The following is a 12,246-nucleotide window of genomic DNA, read 5'->3' as shown; positions in this document are numbered from 1 at the left end:
TCCTGCACTGGAGAATTCCTCCCTCCCCAAGTTACAAGCCATTGTCTTATGGGACCAACATCCCAGTTTGCCCTGGACTGAAGGATTTTTCAGAGATTCAGTGCTAAAATCAGGATAATCAGGACCAAACTGGGGTGACTGGTCACCTGGCAAGTGAGAGTTAATCTCCTGCTGAAATAAAGGCTGTGGTGAGAGAGAGGCTTTGTGTTGACAACGCGGTTGTCCTGGAAATCTTGTTTCCCTAAGCTGTTGCTGTACCAAGAACAGCTGCCAAATCCTCCTTTCTTTTGTCCACTTAGTGAGCCAGGCCAGTAGGGGAAGTGGCATGTGTGTGTGAGCTGGGAGGGGCAGCTGCATGTTCGACTATAGAGAGCCCACAGGTGCTGCCCATGAGGGCAATATGCATGTCTGTATACACCAGGATTTAGTGGATTCTGGATGGGGGAGGGGTTTCAGTTCTGGGTTAACTTGGCCTATGCCTACATGGTATGTGCATTTTAATTTATTTGGAATTTTGAAATATCTTCATGAGTTGCTTTGACAACTTATCAAGGGCATTTTCCTAAGAGAAACAAATGAAAGAAAAACTTCAAAAATGGTTTCTTATCAGAATTATTTTTGTTGTGTTGTTGAGAATACATTTACAACAGTGGTAACTATTTGGATTCTTTGCAAAATTACAAAGCACTTCCAAAATATATTATTTGTCCCTCAGCCTTCTGCTCTTGGTGTCATTTGTACTCCCACCTACAGGATGAAAAGCAACTGAGTTCTGAAGTTGATAAGTGATGTGCTGAGGTCAAATGCCATGTTTTGCATGTGGATCCCTGGGCTCTGCCTCTTGTGACCTCCATATTCCTCCAGGCTGCGGGAGAGTGAGTCCTGCATGTAAGTACTGAGTCTCACTTGCTGTAAGCCTGAATTGTAAACTCACAGTTGTAGATGTGGGGAGTGCAAATCAGCCCTATTGCCGTGACTGTGACAATAGCCCTTCCCCCTTCTCTGTATTCAGCAAATGGGAGGATGAAGCAGGTTCCATGAGGGCAAGGCCTAAGACCCAGGGTCACATGGCACCATGGCACACCCCCCCCTTACTGATACCTGCAAGCCCCTCCCTCTGTGCTCTTTGACACAAGTGTGGGGATGTGATTTCCTGTGCATTATTGTTTGCCTTTTCCTTGGTTATGTAAACCAGCAACTTTTACCAGGAATATTCCACTCCCAGAAACTCTGAGCTGGTTCCCTCCCATCGGCTGACTTGGTTTCATTTTATTGGAGTTTTACAAGTTGCAGAGCAGTGATAACTACCTGTGCCTCTTGGCAGTGAGATACCCGGAGTTTGTGACCACAACTGGTGACAATGACAGCAGATGAGTTGGTTTTCTTTGTCAATGGCAAAAAGGTAAGCAAGAGCTGGCCTTTGGCCTGGCTTCCCTGCTCCCTGGGAATGGATATGCATCCTCTGGAAGAGTCCCATTCTCATTCTTTCTATCTTTCATGTTCTTGTTTTACTTCTCTCTTTTTCTCTCTCTCTCTTCAAAGATGTTGTTTCATTTAGGGTAACATTGGGGAAAGAAGACCTTCTCAGGGCTAGAACATTGTCAAAAATCTCAAGGGGCAAAGGAGTAAGGGGGAGGGAAGACAGAAGAGAGGTGTCTATGAGCTCCTCCAGCTCTGCCAACTCTCTGCAGTAGCAGAGACCCTGACACGAAGCTGAGAAAGGGGGACAGTGTTCTTAGGTGAGACTGGAGGTCACCCGCCACGCCTCTACTTTTGTGTGTAATCATATATACCATAAGGCTTTTGTTGCTCTCTTTACTGAGAGAAGGAACAGGAACATGTTTTCTTGTTCATATCGGGATAGAAGACATACACAGCCTTTGATTCTGATATTTCATGTATGTAAATATAATAGCTAACTTGTGTGAGAACATATACTGACATCTTGTGGCAAGTAATGATTTTATTTCATGAAGGGCATGCTTCTCCCCACCCTCTCACTTAGTTATACATATAAATATTGCAATTCTTTTAATTTGAAAAAAATTGCCTGCTCGGATGAACTTCATTGGTAGACAGGAACCTAGGGAAGGTGGAGGTGGGATGGGGCAGGGGGGAGTATGACATGGGTACCAGTCCTTGCATCACTGCAAGGGTCAGAATCTTTGCAAATTATAATGCAGGTACGGGAACAGAGGGTGCAAGCATGTTACATTGTCTCCATCCTCATCTTGCTCTCACTATACCACTGCAGAGGTATGGAGGTGTCCCACCTACTGCAGATCCCCAGTTGACAAAGAAAAGGATAGTAAAAAGGTAGCCAGACTTGCACATTGTAAAGGGCCATGTGGACAGTGTGATTGATGAATGTGCCCAATGAACCCCTAAAGAAGGGCAATTTTCTTTGTTTTGCTCTATTGGCACTTTTGAGTTGAGAAACTGGGTGACTTTTGAGGTAATTTTCAAGAACTGAAATGTGCTTCATAGGATGTCTAGTGCTCAAATTGTCAGGTGTGTGTTTGAGTGACTAGCAAGGGAATGCCATGAGCCATCGCAACATCAGTGCTCCCAAGACTGTTAGATTCAGTTTGAGTGGCGCTACCTGGAGGCACCAGGGGGTGGGGTCAGCCATGTCCTTTTGGGTTCAGAGTTGTCTCTCTGCCGATTTCATTTCAAGATTAGCATCTGGCAGCAAACCAAGAGGTAGGGCCAAGCTTTCACATTGGTGGTTGTAAGATTTTGCATCCAACTTTTCCTACAACTTTGTTGTATGCAGCTATTACATCATAGAGATTTAAGGAACACTTGTTGAATTAGCTTTCTGGGGTGTTACTTACACAAAGGCATCTTCTGTCGAATTTTTCAAAGCAAGCTTTACATCAGGTGAGCAACTGGATTCAATGACTTCCAAGGCCACGTCTCACTCTAATGTTTGATTATTGATTAAGCCATAAATTCATGTGTGACAGGAAAAGGTTCTGACCTTCTTTAGGGATGGTTTGCTCTGATGCACTGGATCTGGAAAGGAGTAATTCAAGGTAAATTTGGCTTGGTGAACATTGTTTTTCTATGTATTTCATTTTGACTTTAGGAAAGCTTTTTAAAGTTTTTAGGTATTATCATCACATCAAACCCTCCTATCTCTGGAGGCTTCCACCGCTGCCAATTTCTGTGACCAATGCCCATGTTTGTAATTGATAAACATATGGCCTCTTGACAAACTGCTGGAAAAGTGGAGAGGCAATGCAAGGAGTAAGGACGTAAAGCCGTGCTATGAAAATAAGACCAAGCAAAGGAATTTTCCAGTCAGAGAACAGCAGCTGTGTTTGTTTCCCTTTCTATTCCCAAGATATTCTAGATCTTTGGTTACCGGATGTTGTGGAAAGATGTTACCAAATAATCTGTTGAAACTTGGCAACTCACTCCTAAATGTGAGCCTCCCCGTCTTCCTCTTTCAGACCATCGTCCAGGATTCTGTCTTCACCGGCTGGGGTCCTGGAGAGGGTGTAAGATGCCAATGATCAAATACCTCTTGGCCCTTCTGTGATGGTGATGGGCCTTGGTGACTACCGTTTTCACATATTCCTCAGATCTAGAGTCAGAATCAAAGGGAAAGAGCTGCCCAGCATTTTGGCATTTTGTAACAACGGTCTTTTTGAAGAGCGAGATTCTTGCTTTTCTGAGCAGTCACTCCTGGTTAGTGGAGACTGTGGCGCCTGGAGGAGTCTGGGAAGATTCTGCAGATAGAGTGCAGCTGAAGGTGTTCAGGAGTGACCCCCACCAGAAGCAGGTGTCAGCTACAGAGAGGTTGAGAGTGGCTTTCCCTCCCACCCTCCCTCCCTCACATTTATCAGTTCCTCCTAGGCCTAAGCCTATGGGGTATGCATGCACTGGAGGAATATGATCTCTAGGACCAGGCGTTTGCCATTAGGGAGCCGATGAACTAGTTGGAGAGGTGGATTATGATGGGGCAAAGTAATATGTCACAAAATGTATTTCACAGAAAGCTATCCCCATGAGATACTCTTCTTAGATATTCTTACACCACTCAGCACTGCGCTGGCACATATTAGGTACCCATTTAATATGGACAGAATGAACGAACGAATGTTAAAAGCTCTGAGAAATCCTCTACTAAAGAAATTTCTCTATTAATTTAAAATTAAAATTTTTAAAAACTAAATATATAAATTATAAGATCTTTTTTTCTGAACAATTTGAAGTTAAATTTCTGACATGCCCCTTCACCCCTTAAACTAAGAAAAAGGATATTCTTCAGAACCACAGTCTATAAAATTCAGGAAGTTTGGGATTCATATGATAATCCTGATCTGTAGACCTTTTGCGGCGTTATTCCAAGTTTTCCAGTAACGTCATGTGTCACTCTCTCCCCAAGCCGAGGGTCCAGGATCATGCGCTGCACTTAGCTGTCATGGCCCTTTAGTCTCCTTGATCTGGAACAGCTCCTTAGCTTTCCTTTTCTTTTGTGACACTGGTGTTCATGAGGAGAACAGGCTGGTTATTTTTCAGAAGGTCCCTCATTTTGAGTTTGAGCCACACTTTCTTAAAATTAGATTCAGAGTCTGCATTTTGCGCAGGAATGCCAGAGAAGTGATACGTCTTTCTCAGTGTGTTACAGCAGGAGGCACATGATAGCAGTTTTCCCCGTATTTGTGATGTGAACTTTGATCTCTTGGTTAAGGCGGTGTCCAGCAGGTTTCTCCACTTTAAAATTACTTTTTTCCCCTTTATAATTAATAAATAAACAGTGAGAAGATACTTTTAGACTATGTAGGTATTGTGATTATCAAACAGTCTCCTACTAGTTTTAGCATCCATTGATGAATCTTGACTGGATCAATTATTGTGCTGATTACAAGATGTCCAACCATATTTATCAGTCGGCATTCTTCATTCAGAAAGGACTTTACCTTCTCTCCCATTTGTTTGTTTATTTATTAATTATCAGTTTGGACTCAAGAGTTTTACATTTTTTGCTACGGAAGATTTTCCCTGAGCTAACATCTGTGCCAATTTTCCTCTATTTTGTATGTGGGTTGCCACCACAGCATGGCTGCTGACCAGTTGTGTATGTCTGCACCCTGGAACAGACCCTGGGCCACCAAAGCACAGCATGCTAACTTAAGCACGAGGCCACTGGGCCAGCCCCCTCATGAGTTTCAATTTTATTTAATAGAATATAACCATTTTGGCCATTGTTTGGATGCTCAAGTTCCACCAGAGCAATTTGCTTAACCCAGCATTTCTGTACAAAGTGTTTTTCCTTTGGAATACCCATTGACATCCTGTTGAGAGAAGCTCCTGTGGAGTTTGCTGGGGGAAAACCCTGCAGCCATGCTATGAGCGTGGAATAGCCATTCTCTGCAGGAATTCATGGTAGGGTGGACCACTGGTGGTTGGAGTGATATGGAAAGCCCTTACTAGGGAAGTGTTTGGGGTCTTCTGATAAGTCAAGATGCAGGTGGCAGAGGGATGGAATGCTCAGAGGCATAGGAGTCAGAAGGTAGAAGTTATATTTTCACTGGTGTATGAAGACCAGCTTGGTAGGGAAGTAAGAGGGGGAAAGCCTGAATACAAAGGTTTGGGACATAGTGAAAAGGGGCTTGAAAGATGCCTGAGGAACTTGGATGTTACCATGAATTTGTGTGAGGTCACTAAGCAGGGAACCAATGTGATGAAAGCAGAGCTGCAGGACACAAGGAAGGGATAACTTGCAGAGAGGTGCTGAGCTAAGAGCTCTAGTTGCCTCTACAAGAAAAGGGATAAGGATTTTCATTTTGCACATGTATGATTTCTTCTCCAAGGGAAAAGAAATGGCTCCCTCTGTGAATTTTGTAATCAGTACTTTGAATGAGCTGGATTCATGGGATGTAATCATAAAGGACAATTCATTTTATCTTCTACTTTCCTTTAAAGTTTGTTCAAGAGGCAAATTCTGGCAGTTTAATGACCGTTTTGATTGCCCTTAGTTAATAAAAAATCCTATGGTTGTTTCTAAGTTGCCAAACAGAGTCTCAATTCAAGACAGAGAGGTGAGGGTGGCAATAAAGTTTTCATGTAATTGGTGCTGTTGTAAGATGGCTCCCCACCACTGGGAACACCCAGTTACACATCTCACGACTTGGTGATGCATTTTTCTCAGACCAGCTCCTCTCCCTCAGCCTTCAGCCTTGAGAGATCTACTCCACACAGACTCTATGGGAGGTCCCAGCACCTCCTGTAGTCAGTCTTTTTGAGAATGATTTAAACACTTCCAAGCCAGCTCTCTCTGTCATGCATGGCCTTCTGGTGTCCATGGACAACACTTCACATCTTTCGCTCTCCCAAACTCTGGGAGCTCACCCCAATTCCAACACTGCCACTTCTTTTTCGGCTTGTCTGGTAAGAATCTCTCCAGCTGCTTAGATATGCCAGAACACCACATCCCTGCACCACAAAGGCCACATGTTAGCTTCACATGTAGCATTATGGAAGCCCCCCGACAAAGTCTGAGGTGTGAGGCAGATTCCTCCTCCTCCTTCCTTAGGAAGACATGAGACTCATAGTAAAATTCTCTCTGAAGAAATCATTATCACACATTCTCTCCCCTTAATCATCCTAATCACCTATTGACCCTTGGTTTGAGATTTCTCCTCCATTTCTGACTTGTTAATGTTGTTGGCTGTGATAGCCCAGTGCATAAAGTCTTCTGATCTGAGCTCCTACAGACTGGCTCTCTTCTGTCTGAGAGTATACACTCCAAGAGACAAAGCCAGAGATCTGCGTGCTGTCGCTCTCTGCTGTCCCCAGTGTTCACAGGTGTGATCCAGCAGGTGGAAATTAGAGGACATATTTGATTGGAAGTGGGCTTTGCCTTGGTCAGCACAGCATGAGGGGTGCAACACCTAAGTGCTCTGTGGTGGGTCCTGAGCTGAGCACTAATGTAGAATTTTAGACAGAAGGATGTCAGCACATACATAGTTTGGCTTGTAGTTAACATGTTCATTCTTAATGGAATTGTCCAGAAATACATCTTAGTTTTCATAATATATTTAGCACATCCTCATTAGCTCTACAAATTCTTGAGTAAAACAATGGCTAAGTAGATCCATTATATATTTTTCTTTTGTTTTTGTAGGTAGTGGAGAAAAATGCAGATCCAGAAACAACCCTTTTGGCCTACCTAAGAAGAAAGTGTATCCGGACTTGGAGTGGGGATGAGGGAGAGGGAGGCAGTGGGACTCACTCTCTGGGCCTTCCCTCATTTCATAGTGACTGGTTGGGGAGCTGTGAAGGGCAGAAGAAGAGCACTGGATTAGGGCTCTGTACTCCAGTGCTCGAGTTGTAGCTCTGTCACCTAGCAGCTGTGTGACCCTGGGAAGACATTTGAGCTCTCTGAGTCTGAAATTCTCAGCCATTGAATGAGAGGATTGTTCTTGATGTCCTTTAAGATCTCTTCTACCTAAGACTCTAGTAAGGCCAATGTGTGGTCCTGGGCCTTAACATGAACAGCTCTGAAAGGCCCTCATCAGCCCTGGTGAAATTCATAGTCACTCCCTCTCAGGTGGGGCAGGGGAGTCAAATTCCTGAGCACATCTTTGCCAATATCTTTGCTAATGAGTAAATGGGCTTCCTGGGGAATGTTTCTAGCTCTTCCAAGGAGGAGGGAAAGTGAGGAAAAGGGGTGTGTGATAAGAAGGGGATGCCTGAGGTGGGGAACTGTGGAGAGGTGCCATCCATTGTGGAAATAGTGGTGCCAGGAGGCCTGGGGCAAGGGCTTCCTGAGGGTGACCTGGATGCCACTCTACTCTCAGGGTGGGAAGGACTTCTGTAAGATTCCCATACCTTTTGTTCTTTCAATGAGCCTAGAAGAAAACAACAGGGAAAATATAATAGGAGCTAACATTTAATGAGCATTTACTATATACAGGCGGAGTTCAAGGTGATTGTGTAGGTTATTTCACTGGTCCCCTTAGCAAGACATTTTGAAAGAGGAGGAAGCGAGGCCTGCATGGGTTAAAGGATCTGCCTCTCTATTGTGTATTCTGGAAAATGCTGGCAGAGCCTGGACTAAAGCCTAGAGCCACAATCTTAACCCCCCACACGTACTGGAAAGTCTCCAGTGGTCTGTTGTCAGGCGATGATCATCCTGACCTCTCTCAACAAACCACTTATGCTCCGGTATGTCCGGTAGCTTATTCCAAGCACATATCTTAGGACAACAAAGGATTGTTTCAACACTCACAGAAGCGAGCCAGGAATCACGGCCTTACCTGCTAGTCACTCACCTCTTATCAGATGGTGGCTGGCACTGCTGTACTAAGTCCTGGAGTTTCGACCTGGAGGGAGCAGGTCTGGAGGTTCGCAGCACAGAAATCCGGTGGCTTTTTCTAGAGGTGACACCACTCTGTAGGTTCAGGGCACTGCATTGGAACTGCATTTCCAGCCCATGTGCTTGGGAGGTCTGGAAAAAAAAAGCTCATTCTCAGAGATTGTTGACATCAATTTTAGTTTTCCAACATGTTTTGAAGGCCCCAAAGCCTCAGATGTCCCTTATCAGAGCAATTGGCTGGCTTAAAGGTCACCTCTCAAATGAAATCTCAAACTGAAAATCGGTCCATAAATGTGAGTCCTTGTGGCTTGTTGCTGCCTGTGCTGAGAGTCACTCCTGGGAGTTCCAGGCAAGAGAGGAGAGTGCAGCCCTGACTTCTGCCTTGGCTTCCAGGAAGATCCTCAGGCTAGAAGAAGACTTTGCTAGACTTTGGGCTGCAGTCATTGGTCTTCACGTGCCCCTAGACTTGTCTGACTGCTGATAAGTGCATATAGCCTGACTGGTGAAGAGAATAACTGAAGACACAGCAAGCCTGCCCCAGATGTGTTCTGAAAGAGGCAGCAGCACGGTGAAGGAGGAGCCCCCATTCAGGAGTCAGATGACCATGTTTGGGTCCTAACACTCAAGGTAACACAAGTGACTGTGTTACCTTTCAGGGCTCACGTTACCTCTTGGGTCTCAGTTGTTTGTTTTTTTAAAATGTGTGGTGGAGTAGTAGTTCCTGCCCTACCTGCTAGCTAAATTATTGTGAAGATCAAATGGGTCCAGTGGGGTAAGTGCTTTTCAAGTATAAGATGCTATATCGTTGTTAGTTAACATTATTTTGAAAACGATGGAAGTGACCATAAAATAACAACCTCAGCTCCCTTGTCCTTGGTAGGTAGCTGGATGGCTTGGAGACCTGCTGGCCTGAGGGAAAAGCAGCAACAGAGCCTGCACGTCTCAGGGAAAGTGGCCGCCATAGCCTCTAGAATAGCTTACTACTTAGGCACTTTTACAAACGCAAAGTATCAGATCATTTCCTCAAACATGTATAAGAGGTGGTTTCAGCTTTGGTCCCTGATCTCAAAATTATTTTCAATTTAATTTCTGTTCATATATCCTATGGGCTGGATTTTCAAAAACTCCTGGTCCAGCCCTAATTTTGGTTCCTGAGCTTCATCTGCCCAAAAGGTGTAGGATAAAAATACAGGATCCAGCAAGTCCCAGCACAGATTGTTGTCTCAGTGTGGCCCAAGTGGCTCCATTGCACATCCCGCTTGGGTGACATGAGGGCTGCTCCATATGCTCAGTGTTTGAGGTGCCTGATTTACCAGCCCACAGAGATCACTGTGTTGGGGGCCTAGAAGACCACAGAGGGAAGAACCTGACACCATGAAATATATTCAAGTTTCAAGTCCCAGTCAAGTTCAAGTCCTAGAAGTGCATTCCCAGGGGAGGATACTTGGGTGCTGTCTGATAGGACCCTGATGACTTTGCCCTTCTGAACAGTGGAGATGGCCCCATTCCCTGCCTTCCTGTCTGAATGGGGAGGCCATGTGGTATGCTGCCTCATGGGGGTGAGGGCCCTGAGGTTGCATGTGGCAGTGGACAGCTCTACATTGGCAGCTCTGCCCAGGCACTTCCCAGCAGCCCAGCTAAGACTCTCTTCTCTGAGTTCATGTTCCTTAACCCATGAACACCCAGTGGGGCTGAGCGGGACCAAGCTGGCCTGTGGTGAAGGGGGCTGCGGGGCTTGCACTGTGATGTTTTCCAAGTATGATCGTCTCCAGAACAAGATCGTGTATCCTTTGCCTGCTGGCTGGTTGCCCATGTGAGGACTGTGACGCAGGGGTCAGCTTCTGAGCGAGTGTGCGCATGTGCGTGTGTGCACACGTGACCTTTCTAAAATCCAGACTCATTTCACATCCCATGAACTCCTTCAGTAGGGGTCTATCGCCCCCAGGACAAAGTCCAATCTCTTTGCTTAGCACAGGAAGGCCTTCCCAACATTTCCCACCTTTCCTCTCCAGTTTGCTTTCTCCTCATGAGCTCAGCCCTCCATTCATGCAGAGACAATTGTGAACTACTAATGCTCTATGCTCACTCATTTCTTGGTCTTGGTATAAGTTGTTTCTCAAGTCTTGAATGTCCTTTCTTCCAGGACTTGTCTACTTGGTTAACTCTTACTAGCTCTTTAGGATGGGGCGAAATATCACCTCCTCCAGGAAGTCTTCCTTGATCTCCCAAGATGGGTTAGGTGCCCTTTGTCTGTGCTAGTCCCATAGAGTGCCCTGTGCACAGCCCTCCTGAAGTACTTTCCACAAGATACTTAACTTGCATCTTCAAGCTGGCTTCTATTTTCCTGGGTTGATTGAAAGCTATTAAAGAACAGAGATTTCATCTTTTTCACCTTTATTTCTCAGCCCTCAGCAGGGTACCTAGCACATGGTTTGCACCCAAGACCTCATGTTGATTGTATAAGTGAATGAATGATGTATAAAGGAATGGAAGCAAGCAAGCTCTCTCTAAGCAGTTGGTGTCTCATGCTCCCTGGGGATTTTCCCTCCCTTCTCCCCAGGAAGGAATGGGAGAAATAGAGGTGGGTGAAAGCAGGGAAGCAAAAGTGACTGGAAGTTCTGAAATTGAAGAGGATAAGGAAGGGCCCTGAAGAGAGCAGAGCATGTATTGGACCTGGAACCTGCCAGAAACTTCCTCTTGACTCAGCCTCCAGGGTCAGGCTGAGTAAGAGGCGGCTGAAAGTGACCCTAGCTCCTTGCTCCAGCTCAGAGGCCTAGGGTGCATGGATGCCTGACCCCACAGGACACTGGAGGGGTTCTGGCCTCACCTAGGGGACAGCTTCCTTTGTCCCTAGCCCAGAGTCTTGGGTGGAGAGGTGAAGACACCTAGACAAGAGACAAGAACATAATGTTGAGTGAAGAGAAATGACACAAAGCATCTCTAAGTCTCCCAGGCCCTTCCCTCAGATTCTCTTTGGTGACCTGAGTGGACAATGGAATGACCTTAATCTGGGGTTCCAGCCACTTTCCTGCCAATGCCTGCCTGGCCCCCATCTGCTCTTTGCACCACGTTTCCGTGACGACTGTGGAAGGAATAGGAAGCACCAAGACAAGGCTGCATCCTGTTCAGGTAACCAGCAGAGAGGAGGTTCATGCCGAGGCTGCAGACTTGCTTTGTGTTGTCGGGCTGAGCGTCACTGCCTGAGCAGAGGAGGCATCATGGCTGGCCCCTCCCCATCTCCCTAGTGGGCTGTGAGGCAGAGAGATGAGGCCCCCCAGTCCTGAAGCTCCCTCCTCTGGTGGGGGTGGATGTAACATTGCATGGCCCTGAGAGAACAAAGATGTCAACTGGATTGGTGGCCAGGGCAGGCCAGCTATGCCAAACCTGGAGGGAGGAGAGGCAGGGGAACTTCTTCAACTTGACCCTAGAGTGTTTAGGAAACCCCCAGCCTTCCTAAATTCAAGATTCCAGATGCTCTGTGTCCCTTGATAAAAAGCACACACACTCTCTGCTCCCTGGAATGGTAATTCCATTGCACCTTTTGCCTCCTACCCACAGATAATAGAAATGTGGAAGCTAGGTCTCCACGATCACTAAAATGGAGGCCAACATGGCCTGAAGAAGGGAATTGAGACATATGAGTATCTGACCAATGTGTTCTCCCAGGCCACCAGGGAATGGAGTGAAATTAGAGATGCTTCTGGGAAGAGGGGGCAGTAATCTGGGAAGTTTTGTGGAGAGAATCAGGATGCTCTTAGGCAAAGTGGAATAGAGCACAGTGGGAGCAGAGCACACTGGGAAGGAAAGGCCATTGTTCCCAGTACTTGGAAATGTGAGGCCAGGGGTCTTTGGGAGATTACAGTCACAGAAGGTGCCAAGGCTAGCCCAAGTCTTAATCCTCCCTTGACTATTTG

At 45.9% G+C, this 12,246-nt stretch overlaps 1 protein-coding gene across 1 annotated transcript in view; it reads left to right on the top strand.

Annotated features, from left to right (window-relative positions):
- The first annotated feature begins 1,025 nt into the window (after positions 1 to 1,025).
- Positions 1,026 to 12,246, top strand: part of LOC106847214 (xanthine dehydrogenase/oxidase-like) — a 71,917-nt gene continuing 60,696 nt past the window's right edge. The window contains exons 1-4 of the mRNA XM_044771838.2: positions 1,026 to 1,402; positions 7,139 to 7,196; positions 10,019 to 10,115; positions 11,353 to 11,461. Of these exons, the coding sequence (XP_044627773.2) occupies positions 1,361 to 1,402; positions 7,139 to 7,196; positions 10,019 to 10,115; positions 11,353 to 11,461 (306 nt within the window). The 5' untranslated portion in view covers positions 1,026 to 1,360. The remainder of the gene's footprint in view (positions 1,403 to 7,138; positions 7,197 to 10,018; positions 10,116 to 11,352; positions 11,462 to 12,246) is intronic.

This window comes from Equus asinus, chromosome 6 (genome assembly GCF_041296235.1).
Source record: "Equus asinus isolate D_3611 breed Donkey chromosome 6, EquAss-T2T_v2, whole genome shotgun sequence".
NCBI lineage: Eukaryota > Metazoa > Chordata > Mammalia > Perissodactyla > Equidae > Equus > Equus asinus.
This window is presented reverse-complemented; position numbering and strand designations above follow the sequence as displayed.